The following is a 25,827-nucleotide window of genomic DNA, read 5'->3' as shown; positions in this document are numbered from 1 at the left end:
AGGACAAAATCAAGAAATGCCTCTCCTCTTGTGGGTTCCAGGACTAGCTGCTCCAAGAAGCAGTCATTTAAGGTGTCAGTAAACTTTATCTTTGCATCCCATCCTGAGATGACATGTACCAATATGGAGACAGTTGAAATCCCCCATTATTACTGAGTTTTTTATTTTAATAGCCTCTCTAATCTCCTGAGCATTTCACAGTTACTATCACCATCCTGGTCAGGTAGTCAGGAATATATTGCTACTGCTATATTCTTATTATTAGAGCACGGAATTACTATCCGTAGAGATTCTATGGTACAGTTTGGTTCAGTTAAGATTTTTAATTCATCTGATTCTACGCTTTCTTTCACATATAGTGCCACTCCCCCACCAGCATGATCTGTTCTGTCCTTCTGATATATTTTGTACCCTGGTATTACTGTGTCCCAGTGATTATCCTCATTTCACCAAGTTTCTGTGATGTTTATTATATCAATATCCTCATTTAAAACGAGGCACACTCGTTCACCTGTCTTATTATTTTGACTTCTAGCATTGGTATATAAGCACTTTAAAAACTTTCACTTTTTAGCTGTCTGCCATTACATGATGTAATTGAATGGGACTTTTTTTCATTTGACTGTTTCTCATCAGATCCTACCTGTATTTTATCATCATATATCAAGAGTCCTGCACTTAGAACGGAAGAATCCCATGCACTGCTACAGACTAGGGACCGAGTGGCTAGGCAGCAGTTCTGCAGAAAAGGACCTAGGGGTTACAGTGGAAGAGAAGCTGGATATGAATCAACAGTGTGCCCTTGTTGACAAGAAAGCTAACGACATTTTGGGCTATACTAATAGGAGCATTGCCAGCAGATTGAGAGATGTGATCATTCCCCTCTATTGAGCATTGGCGAGGACTCATCTGGAGTACTATGTCCAGTTTTGGGCCCCACACTACAAGAAGGGTGTGGAAAAATTGGAAAGAGTCCAGCGGAGGGCAACAAAAATGATTAGGGGGCTGGAGCACATGATTTATGAGGAGAGGCTGAGGGAACTGGGATTATTTAGTCTGAAGAAGAGAAGAATGAGGGGGGATTTGATAGCTGCTTTCAACTACCTGAAAGGGGGTTCCAAAGAGGATGGATCTAGACTGTTCTCAGTGGTACCAGATGACAGAACAAGCACTAATGGTCTCAAGTTACAGTGGGGGAGGTTTAGGTTGGATATTAAGAAAAACTTTTTCACTAGGAAGGTGGTGAAGCACTGGAATGGGTTAGCTAGGGAAGCCATGGAATCTCCTTCCTTAGGAGTTTTTACAGTCAGGCTTGACAAAGCCCTGGCTGGGATGATTTAATTGGGGATTGGTCCTGCTTTGAGCAGGGGGTTGGACTAGATGACCTCCTGAGGACCCTTCCAACCCGGATATTCTAGGATACCATGATCTTCCATCCTCTCCTCCTTACTAGGACATAGAGAATCTCCATTAACAGATCCTCCCCAAAGGATGTTGCTGTCCGAATCACGTGCTCCGCCACACCTTTTGGCTTTCCCCCAACCTTGTGAAGAGAAACCTTATGCTCCTACCTATTGTGATTGCTTTTAGGAATAAAAAGGCTTTAAAGTTTGAAGAATTGTACCTGTCTGACCCTACGCAACTGAATCCCAGGAGTTCAGAATCCGACAGATTGGGGCTACATCCTCAGCTAGTATAAACTGGCAGAACCCCATTGAAGTTAATGAAGCTATTCCAGTTTAGAACAGCTAAGAACCTGGCCCAATATCTTTAAAGTGGAAAATCTCTTATGGAGGTTTAAAAACAAAAAACCCTGACCTCTCCTTAATCCACCACCAGTGATCTGTGCCTCTCTTCTACCACAGAACTCGGACAGTCCAGACTAAGTAGTCAAACACCGGGGCTTAGCCACACTGCTTCTGTGTCCCACCAGTTGAATGCTTCCTAAGATGTAGAGATACTTAAAAATTCCCAACAGCAATTATCAGCCACTTTGAATTTTACCTGGATAGAAATTAGATAAGCATATATAGTGCTCTCTTAAGAGATTAATTCTCCAAAGAATCAATCTGCAAAGTGACTTAAGGCATTTAGGAGCCTTATTAAAATATTACTGGTTTCAGAGGTTTAGCCATGTTAGTCTGTATCAGCAAAAACAACAAGGAGTCCTTGTAGCACCTTAGAGACTAACAAATTTATTTGGGCATAAGCTTTCGTGGGATAAAACCCACTTCATTAAATGCATGAAGTGAAAAATACAGGAGTAGGTATAAATAGATGAAAGGATGGGAGTTGCTTTACCAAGTGTAAACTAGATAAATCAATTTACAGCAGGATACCAAGGGAGGAAAAATAACTTTTGAAGCAGTAAGAGAGTGGCCCTTTACAGACAGTTGACCAGAAGGTCTGAGTAACAGTAGGGAGAAATTAGTATTGGGGAAATTAAGTTTAGGTTTTGTAAATATTATTTTTGCTAAAATATTACTCACTTTCAATGTCACTTTAGGCTCCTAAGTTACCTTTAAAATTTTTCCCTTACTCTGTGGTGCAAGCGAGTTTTAGCCTGCATATTTCCTTAGTAGTAACAGATGACCTTTCTGCCTCTGGAAGCTGCCATGAAATGGTCTCAGTGAGCCTGAATTACTTCTGACACAGGATTTCTGATTATGACATATGCTTCCCTTAGACATTATTTCATGCATCTAGCAGTAAGGTCTTTTTACTAAGCCTTTAGGGTGAGAGGAAATGAAGATATCTGCTGATTTCCTGAAGATGGCCATATATTGTCACCACTCAGACATCCAGATTGTGCCATGCCCTCTCCCACTTGTGCTAGGAGTTCAAACACAGAGGACAGGAATCTCTGGAAGATGTTAAATAAAACCACACAGTACCAACTTTAGCCAAAGATTCTTTAGTGCAAAGTACTATAATGTAATTGTGGAAAATACAATATGGCTCACAACTGCTTAGGACTACTCTCGAGCCCCTTCTTACCCATGTGACAGCTACTAAAAACATGCCTTGATAGATAATGGGTAGAGTGATATGGAACTCATCAGTGTAAACAGATGAGATGCTAGAGCTTGCAACATTAACCGAGTATCAGAGGGGTAGCCGTGTTAGTCTGAATCTGTAAAAAGCAACAGAGGGTCCTGTGGCACCTTTAAGACTAAAAGAAGTATTGGGAGCATAAGCTTTCGTGGGTAAGAACCTCACTTCTTCAGATGCAAGTAATGGAAATTTCCAGAGGCAGGTATAAATCAGTATGGAGATAACGAGGTTAGTTCAATCAGGGAGGGTGAGGTGCTCTGCTAGCAGTTGAGGTGTGAACACCAAGGAGGAGAAACTGCTTCTGTAGTTGGATAGCCATTCACAGTCTTTGTTTAATCCTGATCTGATGGTGTCAAATTTGCAAATGAACTGGAGCTCAGTTGTTTCTCTTTGGAGTCTGGTCCTGAAGTTTTTTTGCTGTAAGATGGCTACCTTTACATCTGCTATTGTGTAGCCAGGGAGGTTGAAGTGTTCTCCTACAGGTTTTTGTATATTGCCATTCCTGATATCTGACTTGTGTCCATTTATCCTCTTGCGTAGTGGCTGTCCAGTTTGGCCAATGTACATAGCAGAGGGGCATTGCTGGCACATGATGGCATATATAACATTGGTGGACGTGCAGGTGAATGAGCCGGTGATGTTGTAGCTGATCTGGTTAGGTCCTGTGATGGTGTTGCTGGTGTAGATAGGTGGGCAGAGTTGGCATCGAGGTTTGTTGCATGGGTTGGTTCCTGAGTTAGAGTTGTTATGGTGCAGTGCGTGGTTGCTGGTGAGAATATGCTTAAGGTTGGCGGGTTGTCTGTGGGCGAGGACTGGCCTGCCTCCCAAGGTCTGTGAAAGTGAGGGATCATAGTCCAGGATGGGTTGTAGATCACTGATGATGCATTGGAGAGGTTTAAGCGGAGGACTGTAGGTGATGGCCAGTGGAGTTCTGTTGGTTTCTCTTTTGGGCCTGTCTTGTAGCAGGAGGCTTCTGGGTACACGTCTGGCTCTGTTGATTTGTTTCTTTATTTCCTTGTGTGGGTATCGTAGTTTTGAGAATGCCTGGTGAAGATCTTGTAGGTGTTGGTCTCTGTCTGAGGGGTTGGAGCAGATGCGGTTGTACCTCAGCGCTTGGCTGTAGACGATGGATCATGTGGTGTGTCCGGGGTGGAAGCTGGAGGCATGAAGGTAGGCATAGCGGTCGGTGGGTTTTCGGTATAGGATGGTGTTAACGTGGCCATCGCTTATTTGTACTGTGGTGTCTAGGAAGTGGACCTCCCATGTAGATTGGTCCAGGCTGAGGTCGATGGTGGGGTGGAAGCTGTTGAAATCATGGTGGAATTCTTCCAGGGTCTCCTTCCTATGGGTCCAGATGATGTAGCGTAGGTAGAGAAGGGGCGTGAGCGGACGAGAGCTGAGGAAGCGTTGTTCCAGGTCAGTCATAAAAATATTGGCATATTGTGGGGCCATGCGGGTGCCCATCGCGGTGCCACTGGTCTGGAGGTATATATTGTCACCAAATTTGAAATAATTGTGCGCGAGGATAAAGTCACAGAGCTCAGCAACAAGCTGTGCTGTGTCATCATCAGGGATACTGTTCCTGACAGCTTGTATTCCATCTGTGTGTGGGATGTTTGTGTAGAGAGCCTCTATATCCACGGTGGCTAGGATGGTGTTTTCTGGGAGGTCACCAATGCATTGTAGTTTTCTCAGGAAATCAGTGGTGTCACGGAGATAGCTGGGAATGCTGGTGGCGTAGGGTCTGAGTAGGGAGTCCACATATCCATACAGTCCTTCAGTGAGAGTGCCAATGCCCGAGATGATGGGGCATCCAGGATTTCCAGGTTTGTGGATCTTGGGTAGATCCATTAACCGAAACAGTCATGAAAGCAACACCAGTTCCATTACCAGTTTTCAATGATAAACTGCTCTAAAAAAATCTGGACACAAGCAGAGGGTTCACTAAGTACTGAGACAAACCTGCACTAATTACACTATTCAGGACTAAGATGTGCAGAGAGACAGTGCAATGCTACCCTGAAGAGAGTCCAATAGTTTGGGGATGAAGAGATCCCCAACCCCATCAACCACAAAACATCACTATGTTCCTCATAGAGAAGGAGACCCCTTTTCACTATCTCAGTTTACATGAGATAATAGAAAGCCTGCCTGAGGCCATAAGCAGTGCCCTATGTATTCCACAATTCCAAAGCAGTGAAATTTACCCTTTTGCTGCTCAACTGTGCTCCAGAATTTGTTTGCATTTGTTTTTGTTTTGTTTAAATGTTGCTTGCTAGCCTGCATGGCTACAAAAATACATCTTTAAAATTTGAACTGATGCAGTGACACCTCACTGAATCTGCAGAGAGCCTAAAACGATAGCTCGGAAGCTATCCCATTCATCCCAATAAGGATCGCAGGATTTTCACAGCTGGAGAATCTGGCATCCCTTCCCTCCCCCAAGATGCCAATTGAATTTGGGTTTTTTTCACCTGCAGAATTTGTCATTTTGTACAGACAGGTGCCAAGCGTTTTGTTTTCCATCTCCTTGGCTACCAAAACCTGCCTCCAACTGCCTCTTGCTCTCCAACTTTCCTCACAAGAAGGAGTTAATTAGATTCTAGTGTGCAGAGCCAGAGCTGAAGTCAAGCTTGCAGCCAGGAAGCTGGAGAACCAGAAATATAGGCTTGTGAGCTGAACAGCCTGGAAAACACTACATCAGCTGAGGCCTAGAAAATAGTCTACTGAAGCCAGATATAAGTTTCCCCTGTGCCTTTTGCTCGTGTGCAGTAGAACCTCAGAGTTATGAACACCAGATTTACAAACTGACTCGTCAGCCACACTCATTTGGAACCGGAAGTATGCAATCAGGCAACAGCAGCAGAGACAAAAATAAATAAATAAATATGCAAATACAGTACAGTAGTATGTTAAACAAACTACCAAAAAAATAAAGTTTAAAAAAAGATCTGACAAGTAAGAAAGCTGTTTCTGTGCTTGTTTCATTCAAATTAAGATGGTTAAAAGCAGCATTTTTCTTCTGCATAGTCAAGTTTAAAAGCTGCTTTACATCAAGGTTCAGTTGTAAACCTTTGAAAGAACAACCATAACTTTTTGTTGAGTTACAAACATTTCAGAATTACGAACAGCCTCCAATCCCGAGGTGTTCAGAACACTGGGTTTCCTACTGTATATAGTTCTGAGCCAGGCAACCTGGAAAACATGTTAAACATACCCATCCTCTGATATAATCTACTGAAATAAATTGATGAATTAGGAGTCAGTATTTTTCAACAATGAGTCATAGTTGTGCATGTCTGTAAGCAAATTGGGAAATAAAAAGTATTTCATAGTGGTAGAATAAATTGTGTCATTGTGGAATAGGGCCCCATTGTGCCACATAATATATGAGGCCCTATACATAATGAACATACCGCTCAAAGATGATCATTCATCTTAATTTAGGGTATGTCTACACTACAGCCACTACAGTGGTACAGTTACAGTGCTGCAACTGTGCCACTGTAGTGCCGATGCTTCCTTCATTGATGGAAATGGCTTTTCCCATCAATAGAGTTAATCCACCTCTCAGAGGGGCGGAAGCTATGATAACGGGAGAATTCTTCCAAAGACCTAGCCACATCTACACTGGTGGTTAGGTCAACCTAGCTACAGCTGTCAGGGTGTGAAATGTTGTAAAGCTCTGAACAACACAGTTAAGTCAATCTAATTTTTAAGTGTAGCCCAGGCCTTAGATGATCATATTCAACAGCCATGTTGTTAAACACAGGTGAGCTACGTGAAGTATATGGCCCTGGTGAAGATAGTCAGGTCTATTAGGGATAATTAGTGGAGCACTCAGGCTTCTACCAGGTCAGATTACCAGAATGTTTTTGGTTAGCTTGGAGTTAGTGAAGCATAACTGATTATTAGATTTTTTGACCTTAGTCAGTCTTCCAAGCGGCAGAAAGGGAGAAAAAGCATACAGATTTGGTCAGAGATAAGCTGGGGTATCCATTCACAGGTGTTTTGGGTCAACTTCCCTTTAAGTTGAGTCATTGGCTCATTCCTGGTGAATGCAAATAGATCAATATGATGGTGATGGAGGGCAAATATATGCACCAGAGGACTTCCTTACTTAGTGACCATTCTAAGAGGTTTACCAATTCTCAGCTTGTCTGAGTGATTTACACATTGTGAAGTGGCAAAGTGAGGGCAGAGGTCAAGACCCAGGAAAGGACAATTTACTATAATGCTACTCTGATTTCCAGAAAGAAATATTAAATAAGTTTCATTAAATACACCACTAGCACCTGGAACAAAGTCAAACCTGAACAGCACTCCTAGAAAGATCTCACTGAACCAAGATGAAGAGGAAAGGCCTATGCTGTACAAAGGGAGAGATTTGTGAAGATGGGTGGTAAAAGAGATGAAAGAACAAGACAACATGAGGGGAGGGGAAAATATAAACAGTAGCAAAATTGGTCAAGTCTTTATTAACAAACAGCATGTTGACCCTCCAGCGCCCTGTGAACTTAGAATGCATTTAATAAAGCTATACTTGTTCTGACCCTCTCGGCATATACTACACACTATACTATCAAAGGCACAGATCTACAAATCTTTACTTGTATAACTAGTCAATCACATGACCAGCCCTATGGAAGCCAATGGAACTACTCACCTGAATTAAGGATTTGCATGAAAGTAAGGGTTTGCAGGACTAAGACTGAAATTTCCCTTGAAGCAGTAAACAATGTGATTGCATGTGAAGGATTAATTTGCAAGGTTTCCACAGGAAACATTTTATTTATTTATTTTTTAAATGGAAATGCCTAAATTGGTTTCCCTGGTAGAAATGGACTAATTTCGAGAGATGGTTAAAATAAAGAAAAAAAAGTTTCACAAAAAATGTTAAAGTTGTTCCGCCCTTCCCCCCCAAAATTTTTGTTGTTGTTGCTTTTAGTGAAATCATTTAAATTATTTGTGAAATCATCATTGAAATTCCTCATTTACTGAAACCCAGGTTTTTAAGCAAATAAGAAGCTTCCATGGAGATTCTGCAATTTTGAGGTCCATTTTTGCTAAAAGTTTTATTTTTGAAAAGTCTTTTTCCAAGAAAAACTTCAAAACATTTTATCCAGCTCCACTAGTTTCACATGATTGCTATCAACTCTTACCAAAAAGATTATGTAAATGAAAATGGTAGATGCTTTATGGAAGGTAAGTAATTAAGGAAATATTGTAATGCAGTATTTTGTTACATAGGTACAATATGATAGAAGATAGATTTTTGTCGGTAATGCCACTAATCCAAAAACCATTGCAAAAGATTCCATTAACATGAGTTGGGGGCATGGGTGGGGAGAAGGGACATATGACATGCTGCACTTCTGAGGAGATCCTCTCTCAACACCTTTACTGAGGCCTTGTCTACACTGGCAAGTTTCTGCGCAGTAATGCAGCTTTCTGCATTTTAACTCCCGAGGTGTACACACTGCCAAGCCATTTAGTGTGCAGAAACTGCGCAGTTGCAGTGCTGTAAAAAAAAAAACACCCCGATAAGAGGCATAAAACTTTCTGCGACGGGGTTACAGCACCGCTGTGCCAGTGTAAGCACCCTGGTCCGTTACAGTGCTGCGACTGGCCTCCGGGAGGTGTCCCACAATGTCTGTTCTTGCTTCTCTGGTCAGCAGTTTGAACTCTACTGCCCTGCCTTCAGGTGACCAACCGTGAGCCCCTCCCTTTAAATTCCTTGGGAATTTTGAAAGTCCCCTTCCTGTTTTCTTGGTGATGCATGCAGTGGTGTCAACGCATCTTTCCAGGTGACAATGCCCACGCACCAGGTGATCCCCCGCTTGGAGCAATTCTAAGCTGCTGGATCTCATCAGCATTTGGGGAGAGGAGGCTGTCCAGTCCCAGCTGCGCTCCAGGTGTAGGAATTATGATACCCATGAAAGATTTCACGATGCATGACAGAAAGGGGCCATGACTGGGACACACTGCAGTGCAGGATCAAAGTGAAGGAGCTGTGGAACACCTACCACAAGGTGCAGGAGGCAAACTGCCACTCTGGTGTTGCACCCACAAGCTGCTGGTTCTACAAAGAGCTGGATGCGATACTCAGTGGCGACCTTCCCCCCCCCCCACTGCAAAGGCCACTGTGGATACTTCGGAGGCCTGCATGCCAGTCGAGAATGGACCAAGCCAGGAAGAGGAAATCTTGGACAAGGATGTGGAGGGGGAGTAGGACCCAGAGGCAGAGGACAACTCGGAGGTCAGAGATGCATGCAGCCAGGAGCTGTTCTCTACCCTAGAGGCTAGCCAGTCACAGCTGCTGGAGCTTGGCAAAGTGCAAACAGGAGAGGAGGCCCCTGGTCAGTGGCTTTGATTTTGGGAATCGCTGAAGCGAATTGTTGGAGGCAGGAGGGTTGCAGAAAGCAGGCCTGTGTCTGTATGATGCGCATACCACCACATGCCAAGTCTGAGCGGCAGAACAGAGTGTTGACTTACTCCCTCACTTCACAGGAATCTGCCTCAGATCTCCAGGAAAAATCTCATGGATATACTAGGCAACCACTGCTGCAGGTTCTTTGGCAACATTGCTTTGTTTCTTGCGCGATTAAGTGTAACTTTCCCATGCCACTCTGCCATCACCGGAGGGCTGGACAGGAAGGGATGACTATTGCTGCACACAGGCGAGCCACATAAAGGCCAGGGCAGAAGCCGCATTCTTGGAGAAGATCCTCCTTCTGCTCACCTTCAGCAGCAATATATCTTCCATAATGAACACAGCCTGTGGAAAATGTGGGGACAGTAATGATTATAAGGCCTCCCCTACAGTACTGGCTCTCCCCAAGAGCCACATGCCCAGTGTACAGTATGGTCTGGAACGCTAATTTTCCCTGCTGTTACTCGCCATTTTGAGGGTCTTGGGACTCATGTGTGCTTGCCTGGGGTCAGCCAGTTAGTGATAGGTATGTGAATAGTGGCTGTGTTTTAAATCACTGCGTCAGTGGTCTGTGTGTTGCAAACAATACTGCTTCTTTAAATTGTTGCTTTTTGGCTTCACGGATTATAACCTTGGGAGCCCAGCCTCCCTCTTTGTTATCACCAGCTGAATGGCTCAGCAGAATTAGAAAGCAACCACGAAGAACTAAAGAGGACTTTCTGCGTGATTGCATGACGCACTCCACAGACAAAAAACAAGAACCGAAGGAGTGGCGGGACAGCAAGAAGAGGGACCGAAAGGAGAACACGGTGTGCCAGAATGAAGCCACGGAGCGGCTCTTAAACGTTATGTAGCGCCAAGCGGTCACGCTGTAGGCGTTACTAGCACTGCAAACCGAACAGCTCCGTGCCTACCCTCCCCTGCAGCCGCTGTTACAAAACTCTTTCCCATGCACCCCCCAGACACCGCCAACACTCTTATCAACCTCCTGGCTCCAGTCTGTACCTGCTGCATTCCATTCCTCCCGTCACAGTCCAGCACTGCAGACTCCCAGTACTACACTCAACACCCATCCCTCTGCAGTTTAGCCCTGCTGAAGTACAGTACCTGCTGCACTGTACTCCAAAGGAGAAGGTTGGATATAATACCTGGAGATACACGAATCTTTAACCGTCCCAGGACCCCACCTCCTCCTGGGACCCTCCATTCCCCCTTGCCCCATATCCCACAGTGCTGAGGTGTTTTTTTGTTTGTCTCTCTCTTCCGGTTGTTGTTTTTTAATAAAATAATTGTTTTAGTTTGAAAGCAATCTTTATTCCATTAATTGAAAGCAAAAAGAGCCCTGCAAAGCAACAGGCTATTTTCTTAAACCTTAAAAGTGCATCGTCTGCACCAATCACAATCACCACACTCCCGAGCGTAGCAACAAATATTAGTTGCTTTCAACTTCAAATTGCTGCCTCAAGGCATCCCTGGATCCTTATGGCCCCACACAGCACCCCTCTAATAGCCCTAGTCTCTGGCTGTTCAAATTCAGCCTCCAGGTGCTGAGCCTCAGTGGTCCATCCCTGAATGAAGCTTTCACCCTTCCCTTCGCAAATATTATGGAGAGTACAGCATGCAGCTATAAGCATAGGAATATTATAATCAGCCAGGTCCAGCCTCCCATATAGACAGTGCCAGCAGGCTTTTAAACTGCCAAAAGCACACTCAACAGTCATTCTGCACTTGCTCAGCCAGTTGTTGAACCGCTCCTTGCTGCTGTCAAGGAGCCCCGTGTATGGCTTCATAAGCCACGGCATTAAGGGGTAGGCAGGGACTCCGAGGATCTCAGTGGGCATTTCGACTTCCCCTACGGTAATCTTCTGGTCCGGGACGAAAGTCCCTGCTTGCAGCTTCCTGAACAGGTCAATGTTCAAAAAGATGTGTTCGTCATGCACCTTTCCAAACCAGCCTGCGTTAATGTCTGTGAAACGCCCATGGTAATCCGCAAGCCTGGAGAACCATTGAGAAATACCCCTTCTGATTAATGTGATAGGTGGTTTGGTGCCAGAACTGGAATATGCGTGCCATATATTGCCCCTCCGCAGTTAGGGAAGACCATTTGTGCAAAGCCATCCATAATGTCACGGATGTTGCCCAGAGTCATGGTCTTTCAGAGCAGGATGCGATTAATGGCCCTGCACACTTCTGTCAACACGAGTCCAACAGTCAACTTTTCCACTCCGAACTGGTTAGCGACTGAGTGGTAGCAGTCTGGAGTAGCCAGCTTCCCCAGTGCAATTGCCACACGCTCCTCCAATGGCAGGGAAGCTCTCATTCTCGTGTTCTTGCACCACAGGGCTGGGGCAAGCTCATCACACAGTCCCATGAATTTGGCTTTCCTCATCCGAAAGTTCTGCAGCCACTGCTCGTCATTCCAGACGTACATGACGATATGATCCCACCACACAGTGCTTGTTTCCAGAGCCCAAAAGCAGTATTCCACTGTAATCAGCACCTCCGTGAATGCCACAAGCAATCTCATCTCGTAGCTACTACGCGTGGCGAGATCAATGTCGAACTGCTCTTGCCTTTGTAGTTGAAGGAATAACTTCACTGCCACTTGTGACACGTTAGTGAGAGCAAGTAGCATATTGGTCAACAGTGCAGGAGCCGTTCCTGCAGACTGAAGAGATAGAGCAGAGCGCACAGTACACAAACGATTGAATGATGGCGACAAATGCAGACAGAAGCACAGGGATTGCTGGGATCCAAAGCAATGCATCACGGGGCATTGGGACAGGTCCCAGGATGCCCCGCGACCCTCTCCACCTTCCCACAACTCGTAGTGGCAGAAGAGGAAGAGATGCTCTGTGGAATAGCTGCCCAGAGTGCACTGCTCCAAATACCGCTGCAAGCGCGAACACACTATTGCGCAGGCAGATGATAGTGTGAACACACAACAGCCGTTTCCCTTCAGCACTCTCTGAGCGGCGCTGTAACTCTGCCAGCGCAGACATACCCTGAGATTAAAGATGTGATCTCCCTCCCTTTACTACACCCCAAAAAATCGGAAGTATAATTTAGATTGACATTTTTCTCTCTTTAAAGTCTTTTTTAGTAGACATATATGCAAATTGCTTAGCTTACAGTATACTTTCCATCCCAAATTGTATTTTGCCCAACAAATCACATTTATATGTTCCAGAAACCATTCCTACATTTTATACACTTTTTTCCTGTAGGACAACTGATTCATATTGTCAAACAGTGGCGAACAGAGTAAGAACATTTAAAAAGACATTTGCTTTTAGTTAAAAAAAGCTTTTAAAATAATCACAATACTTAAGGTTAAAATTAGTAAAGTATTTAATAAGCTGCTTATCAAATAAGTATTTGATAAACATGTTATGTTAGAACATTATGATTCTGAAAAACAGACATTCAACATCATTCTAGCTTCTCCTCACCGTGCACAGGAGAGGAACTGCAACATAATATACAGAACATACTCTTCTGTAATTCCTAATATTTAGGCATAAATACTCATGTTGGTTTTAGTAATTTTTTTTAAAAAACATAAGAAGGCACTACTTTTTTAAACTTAACATAAACCAGGAAAGATAGCAGAAATTATGCTCCAACAGGGTTAATTACTTCATTGCTTTACTTCTCAGTTTGCTTCCAAACATCTCTGTTCTAATGCACACTATGGAATTTCAAGGGCATTTCCAGATGTGTTGGAATGCCAACTCAACATATTCTCAAAGCACTATGACTGGATTACAGAAAAAAGACAAAAGCAGATGATAGGCAGACCAGTGGGCAATAGAGAGCAAAGCAGAGCCATTGGGCATTGGGCAAGGAGGAGGGGCTGGCCCCAAGATGCAGCAACTCCCAGGGCAGCTGGAGGAGGCTGGAGGGTTTACGGCTGTTCCCACTCCGAGCCACCGCACCCCATGATCCACGGCTGCGGGGCCCCCTGCAGTATTGGCCCCGCTGCAACCCCCAGGGATCGGGACTCGTGGTGGGTGATTGGGACCATTAAAGTAACGGCCAGGCCCATCCAGAGCCTCTGCCTGACACTGGCAGCCCCCGAGCCCTTTCCTTGTTCCTGGGCAGGGGGTGCCTGTGAGGCACACCAGGGTGCTGGGTAGGTGACTGAGGCAGGGGTTCTAGGTGACCAACTCAGGGCACTCAGCAGGCTGCTGAGGCGGAAGGTATCAGCAGGGACTGGTTATGGCACCTGCCTGGCCCCTTCTCCCTTTCGCTGGCCCTGGTCCCTGCTGAGGCGAGGGGCCACATACACTCCCAGGGACCACTATCCCTAATGGACGTGTGTTAACAGTGGGCTGCAGTGCCTATTGCAGCTTCACAGGTGGGCCTCAAGGAAAAAAAGTCTGGGAACTCCTGAGCTACAGTACTCTCAGGGGAGAAAATAGTATTTATAAGTGTTATTCTTTTAATAACTAGATCTCTTCTATAAGAGATTGTTGCTAGAGACAAAGTATCTGGTCTGTACAACCAGACAGAGCCAGGGACTGCACACATCTCTGACAACTTCTGAGAGATCAGATTTTTGAAACTGACCAATCAGAAACCATGAACTTACAGAGCGGGATGAACTAAGCAATAAATAATTTATTTGCCAATATCCAATTTCTAGATGCAGATTGGACCTGCAGTTCCAGAGGCAATTAATATAAAAACAGACAGGGCCAGTCACAGAATGTGTGCGCCAGACTGGCCAGAATGTCTACATCTGCTGGTGATAACTCCTCTTCAGACTCACAGAGCCAATGTGAAACTTCCATTACTCTATTTACCTTGTCTTTTGCTTTCTCAAGGACTGATAGAGACATAGTCTCAACATACAGTGCCCCGCTGGTGAGGTCACTCTCTCATCCCACTTTGGAGATTCAAAAGTTCCTGGAAACCTAAGAGGCAGTATGCTCCCACTCCCAGGTCCTACTCCCATTCCTGTAACTCCTTCCCATCCAATATCCAAACTGACTGTGCCCTCAAATCCATCCTGCACTTACTCCCCTTCCCTTTGACCTTCCTTCCAAACATAAAAGATTTGATGGTACCACTATTTCTCTTCCTCGACCTCCCACTGTGGCCTAGTCCAACCTTATTCCTGAACCCATTTCAATATGTATTACAATCACTGCCTCTCAGAAAATCCTGTATTTCACTTGATCAGGAAAGTGAATGGGGTTTGGTTATGCCCCTATTCCTACTCCTGCCTCCTGAATACACATAGCAGCCAATGGAAGGTTGCTGTCTAGCCAGCTTAACCTGCACTTTCTTGCTTAGCTACACCTGAACAATGTTTATACCTGCACAGTTCTGGAGTTGCAGCCTGACAATCTAGCACCCAGACTACACTCTTCCTTCCTCTGAAGCACTCAAGCCTTTAAAGCCACCACCTTTGAAAATCCTCAAGATAGCCATCTTCCACTTTTGCCTCTAAATGGCCCCTAGTTGTTTTTGTCCATACAAACTTTTGAAATAAGGAAGGCTAGGCAGCCACATGATGCTCCAACCAGGATGTCTGAGCTAGAACTGCCACAATGGTCCAATTCTCCTGACTCACGACTCCTAGGAGGTACTAGGAACCATACAACCACTGTGGGGAAACAACAAGGGCCACAGAGACCTTCTGTCACTAAGAAGCAGCCACACAGGAATTGTTTCTGGGGCACACCACTACTACAAGGGACTCTCAGTTGTCAAGTGAATTACTGCAGAAGATTGTTGGTGCCTTATCCCCCAAAGAGAAGCATTTAAAACTTAAAGAATCTATTGTCAGCTCTGTACTCAAATAATCATCTTTTGATGCTAACAAACTTGCTAATCACCACACAGTCTCTACTGGGGAAAGATAATTGAGAAGTCTGTAGCAAGTAACTCATGAGTAAAAGAAAAACCTCAATACTTCATGTATAAAACAACTTGACATGTTATGGAGACTGCACCTGGTCTCCATTGTCAAAGATGTCCTCCTGGAAATGGCCAAAGATCAAACACATGCAGATTCTATTAAATCCATCAAATACATTTGATATCATTGATATATCTGCAGACTCTGGCAGGAACAGACTTACTGTATTTGCACTGAAGTTAATATTTTTCCCCCCAAGAAGGTCCAAATGGCAGTGTTGACAATTTGTCATCATCCCAACAGCTCCTTCACACAGGCTGCTACTTCGTCAGCTCTCTTATTTGGTGTGTGGATAGAAGGTCATTAGAGAAGAGACACTCTGGGATGCAGTTCAACAGTATGCCGATGATATTCAGTTCTGCATCTCTTTCCAGGCAGTGCAGTTGCAAGTTCACAAGACCCAGACTATCAATTTCACAATATTTAGTTAAGACTGAAGTTTGAAAGTCCTGCTAGATGTAGCAGGAATCTCTATGATCAAAAAATATCTCCTTATTTAAATTTGAGTGAAAGGTTGGATGTGACCTACCTTCCATAATCAATGTTAGAAGGCTAAGGGAAGTAACCACAGAAGATTGCAGAAGTTCATCAGCTACTTAGAGAGCTTCTTAGCTTTTTGTTACAAAATTTCTCTGCTTGGAGGTTCTGGTGCATTCCTCAGTTACATCTAGATATTCAGACAGCAAGCAGATAAAGCACTCTTAATCCTCTAGGCCAGGGGTGGCCAACCTGTGGCTGCGGAGCCACATGTGGCTCTTCAGAAGTTAACATTCAGCTCCTTGTACAGGCATTGACTCTGGGGCTAGAGTTACAGGCATCAACTTTCCAATGTGCCAGGGGGTGCTCACTGCTCAAACCCTGCTCAAACCCAGGGCCACAGGCCCTGCCCTCACTCCACCCCTTTCCACCCCCTCCCCTGAGCCTGCACAGCCCTCACTCCTCCCCCACCCCAACCCCAGAGCCTCCTGCATGCCACAAAACAGCTGATTGGGAGGTGCGGGAAGGGAGGCGGAGGCCTGATCAGCAGGACTGCCATTGAGCGGGAGGCGCTGGGAGTGGGGGTGGAGAGCTGATGGGGGGCTGCTGACATATTACTGTGGCTCTTTGGCAATGTACATTGGTAAATTCTGGCTCCTTCTCAGGTTCAGGTTGGCCACTCCTACCCTAGGCCCCTTCTTCCCCAAGATGCATCTTCCTTCAAGTTTCACTAGATCTCTCACCAGTTATCCAAGCCTCTACCATCTCCAGAATGGATTACTTTCAATCTGGGACTATACTTCAAGCCTAACTGAACACTATCTGAAACAGCATATTCTGTGTGTCTACTTAAAGGTACTTCTCTCAGGCAACATATTGCACTTGTGCTTCAGAGCTAAACTATTTTCTAAATAGTTTCCAGGTGCCACACAAGATGTTGGTTTATATTTATAAAGCCCTTTGTGATTTGAATCCTGTGCATTTTATAGATTACCTCTCTCTCCTTGTGTGGTAGCCATTCAACATTTGCTATTACCTAGAAGACTGAAGTCAACAATCCCTAGACATTTTTGTTCAAGGGCTGGGCAATTTTCATAGTGGAAAAACCATTCACTATATAATTTATTCCCTGTTTTGGTCCAACAGTCAGAAAGCCTGCTGACCGTTGGAGCACAAAGTAAGGCCAACCTATTTACTCAGTTTTTCTGAGAAGAGAGAGCTGAGTGGAGAAGTCTAAGTTTTTGTTTGTTAGGTAGAATATTAATGACAACACTAGATCAATCTAAATTTTTTATTCCATATTTTAAAGACTGAACTGTTCATGTGCCCAGGTTTCAGCACAGATGCATTACTTAGAAGTCTAGATAAATACTTACATTTACACTGAAATGAACAGATGGGAAAACTCTAGGTACACAAAAGGTAGCTTAAGCATTAGTAGCTCTTTTTTTATCACAACACTAAAACTTGATCCTGATCAATAGGCATAAAAGCCTCATTCCATCAATTTAAAACATGCAGGTAGACTGCTGGGCCTGCACAGGGATGTCTACATTGGAGCTGGAAGCAAATCTACAAGCCCAGATAGACAGACTTGCGTTAGCATGCAAAACACAGCTGTGTGGACATTGCAGCAGGGATGAAGGCTCAGGCTAGCCAACCAAGCTTCAGCCCTCCCTACCCCAACTCCAAGCTCAGGTGGCTAGTGCAAGCCTTCACCAGTGCCCCAACATCCATGCAACTATTTTAGAGTGCTAGTGTGAGCCCCACAAATGCAAGTCTGTCTTTCCAGGCTGGAAGACTAACTCCCAGCTGCAGTGTAGACATATGCCATAGAGCCCCACTGAAGTCAACAAGGCTCTGTGTGGTTCCAGCCAGCCATTCAATGTTGTAAATTGCAAGATCTGCAGCAAAGTCTTTATTATTATTTCCCATTACACCCACAATACTGTGCAGGTGTTTTCTTTTGGGTTTGTTTGTTGCAGTTTTTCTTTTGCTACCTAAGGAAACATACACACTATCTAGCTTATATGCAGTTCTACAACAAACATTTGAGGCACATATAATGGGAGCTTGGCACTCATGTTTTTCCTTACTGAAATTATTCCCTCCAAAGTTTTACTATGAATAAGGGCTAGAGCCCTGGCCGTGTAATGGAAGCATTTGAAATAAGGAAACTAATACCATGGTATTCCTTTAATCATTACTAAATATTATGAAGACTGCATAATCATTCTGGTAATTGGATCCATCCAATAAAACATTTGGCTTTAAATACAATAATGGGAGAGGGAGAACAGACCCTTTTAGAACCAACAAAACAGTAGTACAGACAGTTAAAATCCTTAAGTCACTAAGGCAGATAAGACAATTTTCACCTGTTTTCTTGTTTAACTTTGTTATTTCAGATATCTGAGAAGTCTTAATGAATTACATAAAACATGGATAACTTAGTTAAGACTCTGAATGCTTTTTAACGTTGTATTGATCAATGTTTTTGAACTTTTCACATCAGGGCTCAAATGCCCCAATCAGGACTGGGGGCTCATTCTGCTGGGCACCATACAAAGCACAAAGACATGGCCCCTGCTTCAAAAAGCTTACAATCTAATATTTTAAGTGACAGACAAGGAGAGGAAGCAATAAAAACGATATTTGCTTGTAATATAAAAATGTGCAATTTTAAAATTATTAATAGACAAAATAAGTGCCAGTTACCTCCATCTGCCCATCAACTAAGCAATTAATTGATTTCTTAAGTGTCATGGCAGAAAGAAAAACTTTAGTGCACAGAAACAATGAAATCTAGTCTCCCACCAAATCAGATTTACTTGCCTTATTAGCATTAAGGGCAATTAACCATGTTTGTAAAACAACTGTGCATCAGTGGGAGAACATATGCCTAGATTTTCATGCTCTTAAACTCTAATTATTATTTTAAAGTAAAGAGGTAGCAGGACACAAATAACCGGAGGTCTGTTCAATACAATACAGGCAGTTTTATTCTAGATCGATATGCAAGCAGAGGAACAACATTTGACCATCACACTTGCAAATTTAAGGGTTTGCTTACCTAACGCACCTTCTTACTACAACTATGTCCAAATACCTGGTTAAGACAAAGTTCCCATTTACATTTACAGAATGGACCTTAACTTATGTGTTTCATAACATGGCCAGAGCTTTAGCCTAGTTATGAAACAGTGTTAAGGTCTAGTCTACACTACAGTACTACAAATTGGAACAATACTGTAACCAGGTCACAGATCAGCTGTGTTGGAATTGTAGCATAAACAGGTCTTTTGTTAGCTGAAAACTGAGGCGGGGGTTAGGGAGGTGACAGATTGAGGAGTCTGGTCTCAGAGGTTGTCAATTTAACTACAGAATAGATATAAAATGGTCAAGACCAGTGCCAGCTTTCCAAAACTGCCCTAGCACACATATTTTACTCTTGCCCTGGAGGGCTCACTTCTAGTGGCTGAAATGGTAGTTCACTCCCTGACAATTCAATACTTTGCCTCTGCTGAGGGTACCAATAAAGGTGCCAATCAGAGCCAAACATGATCCTTCTGATTTTAAAAGCACCCAAAAAGGTACATCAATTTGATCTGATTACTGTCTAATTTCCTCCAAAACAATTTTTTTTCCCAAAGAGTTGCATATAACTTAGTTGCGGTGCTTAAAAAATAAAACAAAAAACCCACACTTTTGTTCTGGTAACAGAAGGATTATCTGAATCCTTCAATTTTATCTTGCAAAATTTGGAGCGTAAGGAGGGAAAATTCTCTGATTAAAAACCATTTTTGGACAGAACTGTAGTATAAAATTTAATCCCCGACTTATAGGGACACTATCAACTTTCACAAACACACTAACTCTTATGGACAATACTTTTTAAAACTATTCCTGTTTCAAACACCCAACACTGCTGTAAAATATTAGAGAAAAAAAATATTTTTTGTTTACTTTGTGAACTTTGCAAGACTTTTAGTATACAGTTAATCAGTTTCCCCTAATTGTGTGGGTCTTTTACACAATACAAGCGGGGACAAGGTGACAACTTTGGAAAGTGTGGTTATAAAACCACAAAAATGGCCAGAGACACTTAGGTGCAGATGTAATACCTAAAGCTAGTTTAACTTTTTTTTAAAAACTGTATTTCAAACTGATGGTGTCCAATTAACATGGAATTATAATAGAAAGTTCAACAAATAATGCTCAATAACATCGCTACTAAGCGATTTTATAGTATTATTTAATAAACAAAACACCTACCACTCTGGCTGCTCTTTCCTGAGATTCACACTTCCTGCAAAACCAAGGTCCGGTAGGTACTTGAACAATTCCATAGCAAGCTGTTTCAGACAAGATAAAATATTTTAGCAATCATAATACAGTACAATACAATAATACTTTGTCCGTTATAACTTTTCATCAGCAGAGCTTGAAGCATTTTACAGAAGGGGTAAGTCTACTTCTATGTGTAAAACATGTTATGCCCGACACACTGTCAGAACAACCGCTCAAGCTAGTGGTCAAGTACAAGCTACTTGACCTTTAAGTTTATGCAAAATAATTGTTTTGATTAAGTAAAACAAACTACAGCATAACTTACATTGTGGAAAAAAGCAAAAATTGTTCAAATATAATAGATGTTTTACATGCAATATGTTTTGCTAAAAAGACAGCTTTACAATAACAAACATCTGTCATTTGTAGTAAGTTATAATATTTTTTGAGAGAAAAGGTAATCATGCTGAAAACAGAACATAGTTGGGGAAAAACTGTCACAAAAACCCAACGTTTTAATTTCAATAAGATGACTTTTCTTGCACTTGAGTATTGCAGTAAGCATAAGGTATTCTGAAGACTAAATGCAGAAATAATATTTTGTTTGAAGAGGCAAATGGAGCTACAAATATGACAAATCTGAACTGAAGAATATCAAAACTCGATTTAAAGCCACAATACATTCTAAGACCCAATCCCTGAAACATTATACTTATAAATTACTTGCACACATAAGTAGTCCAACCAAGTTCAGAGTAAACTCTTGTGGGAAAGACCATTATAGTCCTGATTCTGAAAGCAGATCTGCATGTGTGGATCCCTATTCCCATATGCAGGGTTTACTGAGTTCAGAGGGGCTCCATGTAGGTATAAAGGTCTGCCTGTCCAGATCACCTTACAGAACTGGGGTCTATGTTTGTATGGTGTATAACAAAAGAGGGTCCTATAAGAGGATCTGTTTATAGTTCAGATTTTAAATATGAAGAACAGGAAACTTAAAGTAATGATTCTCATAGCACCAATAATTGTGTCCTCTTGGAACCTCAAGTACAGATGTGTGTATTCTGTTTTCCACAGGAGCAATAATTTTGCATTTGACTTTCTACATTTAAGATCTCCAAGGCTGTATGAACCCAGTGGTTTTGCATTTTGCTTTAAGTACCAGATTTTTTCAAATTCTAAATATGCAGTGAAGTAAACAGTAGTGATTAAAAAGTCACCTGACAAGTTAACTGCAAACAACAAAGGGGAGAAGTGGAGGGTGAATTACGAACTAGTAAAGTACTCTAAACACCTTGAGCATTACATTTTAACTTAGAGGGGGGAAACAGTACATGCAATATAAAACAAACATTGTCTTCTGATATATAAAACATGAAGTTAAAATCCTCCAAAAAAAAAAAAAATCCAACCACCCTACTACATAAGTCTATCCATATTCAGGTAATGATGAATCAGTTATCAAATTTTCACCTGCACTATTCAAGTATTAAAAACTAAAACATATTGGTCATCCCTTTTTTGATTTGTGTATGCTAAAGTTATGTAATATAGCTGTAATAAAGAGCAAACATTTTGCTTTACTGTCCTACCATAAACTAAAATTGGCAAAGACAAGCACAGAGAGATACTCCCCCAAATAAAGAAATTCAGCATTGTGACTTGTTTGCAGAGTCAAACACATATACAGTACAATGTTTAAAGTTTCAAAATATCATCAGAAGCAGTACAGCAAATCTGACAACCTTCCTGTTGAAGCCCTGTCTCAGCACGTACAATTGGAAACTGGCAATAGACAGTGCAGAGGCACATAGCATATGGTATAAGGAAGTGAATGATAGGGACAATTCAGGGAGAGGGCTTGGCAAGTCAGGTCCAGATCCATCACAGTTAGGCAGAGTCTAAAGTGGCAGATCTTACATTTCAAATTAGCAAAGTTCCAGATACATTTGCACCTGTATCTTGAACATCACTTCTGTGCATTAACAAATTAAAAGATTGTTTATTGTTCAATACATGACTTCCTTATGCTTACACCTTTGTTACTGCTAGACAAAGTTTCTTCAAGATTATTAGGAGCACTTATCTTCTTAGAGGATTAAATCATTGGCAAGTTTTAAAGCTTGTTTTGAACTAGACAAGAGTGAAAAACGGGTATCTGAGAAGTCTGATAAGAAAAACTTATGCTTGGATTTCACAGATAGCCAAATAATTTTAAGTCAAACTTCCCAAAAAAGGAGATGTTTAATTCTTAGACTAATAAGTAGTATGAAAATATTCAGCCCCAAAGGGTATTTGGACAGTTATAAGCACCTTTGAAAAGTCTGTTATAATGGAAGTGCCCCCTCTACAAGTTCCACAACGTCAACTGTCAAGATGTGCACCATTTTTATTAACATACACTCAAAATATACTACACTTGTAATACAATAGATCTAAGTCAGTAATTCTTCCTTTTCTCCAACCACCACAATAGTGTTTGACCTCAAAAACGTCCTTCCATGTTTGGATTTGAATAACCATGGCTGCAATACAGTTATATCCAACTTCAGAGTCCCTGTCTACATTAGGGGCATTTTCCAAAACTTTCCCCATATTGCTAACACTAGTTTTGCTCCACGGGCAATAGAGATGTTGAGAATCAACACAGAAGGGCTGCTACCACCTTTTTAAACACTATCATATGATCCCACTCAGAGCACCATATTTAAGACTCTAAGACTCCCAAGGTTACGAACACTTATGAAGCTGAACTGGTGTTAGCGAAGGTAGAATACGTATATTTTTTTAAATTTATTCAGTTTGGCATAAGTGACTGCCTTCTCCTTCTGAAAACAAATACTATTTATGTTCTGGTCATTCTTCTCTTATTTCTAAACCACATCAAAACAAAAACCCAAGCATGACTATAGACAAACTAGAATACCTTTCAACATCAATTTCACTCTGAAGACAGGGCAACCCTGAATCAAAAACAGACTCATTACACAAGTTGCTCTTCAGCCTCCACTCACCTCATGACACCAAGTTCTTTACAAGGTGCAATTTCATTCCTTTGCAGTTCTATCTGGCTTGCCCCTGCTTTCATTTTATGACCTGGGAAGTAAGTTTCACAAATACATGGTATATCTAACCCAATGTAACAAACAATTTCAGATATTCAGACTAATGATCTGGATATAAGACTCCAGCTTTTCCACTGTTCTGACTTGTTCAACATATTAAAAAAAACATCAGAGGACACAGGGTTTATTTTAGATGCAGTCAGTTTGCTGTTGGTGGAAAGAGAAACTAACAACTGCCATTAGTTCCGTATTTCTGCTCTTCATTTAAAAATTATGATCATTTTGTTCCTTTTCTAGTCGGGTGAGAATACCACAATCCAGTCTCTCCCCCTCCTCACAAAGAAAAGGCAATGCAATGACAGCAGCAAAGTTATCACATATATACACTGTGCACTATGGCCTCTGAGCTGGACACCAACCAATCTCTTTCTCCACTAATCCAAGCAAATCCAACTCCAGTGAGTAATACCAGTCCCTCCCCCATCAAAGCCACCACAACAGGAAGTCTCCACATCTACCAGATAATATCAGCCAAATGACATTCAGGGAAGGAGCAACAAGAGGGAGAGGCAATATATTTTATTGGACCAACTTCTGTTGTGGAGAGACAAGCATCTGAGCTTACACAGAGCTCTTCTTCAAGGAAAGGAGCTCTGTGTAAACTTGCGAGCTTGTCTCTTTCTCCAAGAGAAGGTGGTCCACTAAAAGATATTACCTCACCCCTTTTCTCTCTCTAATATCCCGGAACCAATAGAGCTACAAGAACACTGCAAACTTTCAAGGGAAGAGGCAAGCAGAGGAGGCAATCGTAACAGCCGAGTCTCCCTTTGCAGACTCCTCCCAGCCGCTCCTGTTCAGGTTTCCCTCAGACAGGTGTCTAATTTGGGGGAGAGGAAATGGGGATGGTCTATGGGGTGGGCCAGGGCAGCTGATGTGGCAGGGGCACGTATTCGGGGAACAGGAGGGAGCCGTTTTGGAAGGAAGAGGTGCAGGTTGTGTTAGGTGGGGATGGAGAACGTGTGGAGTGGATGTGGCGTGAGAGCAGCGGGGGGAGGGTGGCTGGTTTCAGGAAGAAATGGTAAAAGGAGCTGTGGGAAACCGGGGTTGAGAGGGAGGGAGGTTTGGGAGGCCGTGAGGGCAGGTCAGGAAGGGGTGCAGGGCACAGGGTGTGCGGCAGGGGAGGGTCTCAGGTGGGAGAGAGGTAGCCGGATGTAGGAGACTAGCTACAGGCCGGGCCCGGGGGCGGGCACTCACTCACCTTGATGCACTGCGACACTGCAGCCGTGCCCGTCGCAGTATACCAGCGGGTTCTCGGCCCAGCCCCTCTCGTCGGAGCACACGCAGCAGCCGCCGATCATCTCCTTCATGCTATTGGAGAACTCGCCCTCCAGTGACACAGGCAGCGGCTCGCTGGAGACCATCTAAGGGTTAAAAACACCGTCAACACCGCACACTGCAGCGCCCCTGCCTCTCTCCCTCCCCCGGCCGGGGCTCCCCCTCAGGCACTCAGCCGCCACCGCCGCCGCCGCCACAGCAGTGATTTAGGACCCATGTCCGCGGGCTGAGTCTCTCCTCGCCCCCACCCGGGCTGTATCAGTCAGTCAGTCACGAACGCACACAGAGGCAGCACACAGAGGACAGCAGTCTGCAGGCAGACAGGCAACCCAGCAAGGCCCGCGCGCAGGCGCGCTGTACCTCCCTGTGGAGAAGGCCTGGGTCCGGACTACCTCGCGGTGCCTCATGGGCCACCAGTGGAACGTGAGCAACGGCAGAGTTCTGACCCTCCAACGGTTCTAACCAATACCCAGACAGAGCGTGCGCGAGGCAGAGGCCGGCTCAGGGAAGGGAGGGCCGCCCCCCTCGCCTGCGCGTGTGTGAGAGGGAGCGAGCGCGCGCGAGCCGGAAGACTCTAGTGTCTCTGCCACCTGATGTGCGAACTGCCCGGGATGGGCTGCGTGGGGGCGCTGCTCCAGCACACAGAGAGCGGCAGCTCGGGCCTGCTAGCCTGCCTGGGCCCCTGAGGGACACCCTCCCCCCGCCCGGGTAGCCAGCCCCTGACCATTGGAGCAAGGGCCCTACACACCACCGCCTGGCACGCCTGAGTCGGGTGTTATCCATCTTATCTGTGCAATGACCTGTGTGTAGCCGCAGGCCAGCCTCCTTTCAGATCTGCCTATAAAATCTCATACTGGTGGGGCTGTGGCTCACCGGAGCCGTTTTACCTCCCCCTCGCTGTGACTGCTGCACTAATACATTCCCGCTCCACCCCAAAAATAATCTTGTTACTATCTTGTTGCTGTCCTCAGTATGACTGCTGCCACCCGTCCCACCCCCATCCACACACTCTGTGCTCTCTTGTTTCTTCCCCCCTCAGTGTGACTAATGAACTAATACATGATCAAATAATAAATGATCGTTATTAATTCTGATCGTTCGTCCCCAAAAAAATGTCTGTAATGTGGCTGCACCCCAGATTGGCAGTTAGTGCCATCATTGTGAAAATGATGTTGAATAGAAGATATGACAGACGCCAAACACTACAAGCCCTACACGAAAACAGTTCTTGAGCACAACTGTTC

The 25,827-nt window shown here is 43.6% G+C and overlaps 1 protein-coding gene across 4 annotated transcripts in view; it reads right to left on the bottom strand.

Moving 5' to 3' along the window:
• The window catches only part of MLLT10 (MLLT10 histone lysine methyltransferase DOT1L cofactor), a 209,436-nt gene extending 184,420 nt beyond the window's left edge, over nt 1-25,016 (bottom strand). Inside the window, exons 1-3 of one of the 4 annotated variants that reach the window (XM_054020656.1) lie at nt 24,944-25,016; nt 24,507-24,669; nt 20,169-20,248 (exon numbers count right to left, since the gene is read on the bottom strand). In XM_054020656.1, coding sequence (XP_053876631.1) covers nt 20,169-20,248; nt 24,507-24,669 — 243 coding nt within the window. In that variant the 5' untranslated portion in view covers nt 24,944-25,016. The other 3 variants (XM_054020659.1, XM_054020657.1, XM_054020660.1) reach the window with 3 other exon arrangements.
• Between the last annotated feature and the right edge of the window lie 811 nt (nt 25,017-25,827).

The sequence above is a fragment of the Malaclemys terrapin genome, chromosome 2 (assembly GCF_027887155.1).
Source record: "Malaclemys terrapin pileata isolate rMalTer1 chromosome 2, rMalTer1.hap1, whole genome shotgun sequence".
Lineage (NCBI taxonomy): Eukaryota > Metazoa > Chordata > Testudines > Emydidae > Malaclemys > Malaclemys terrapin.
The sequence above is the reverse complement of the archived record's forward strand: the minus strand, read 5'-3'. Positions and strand labels throughout refer to the sequence as shown.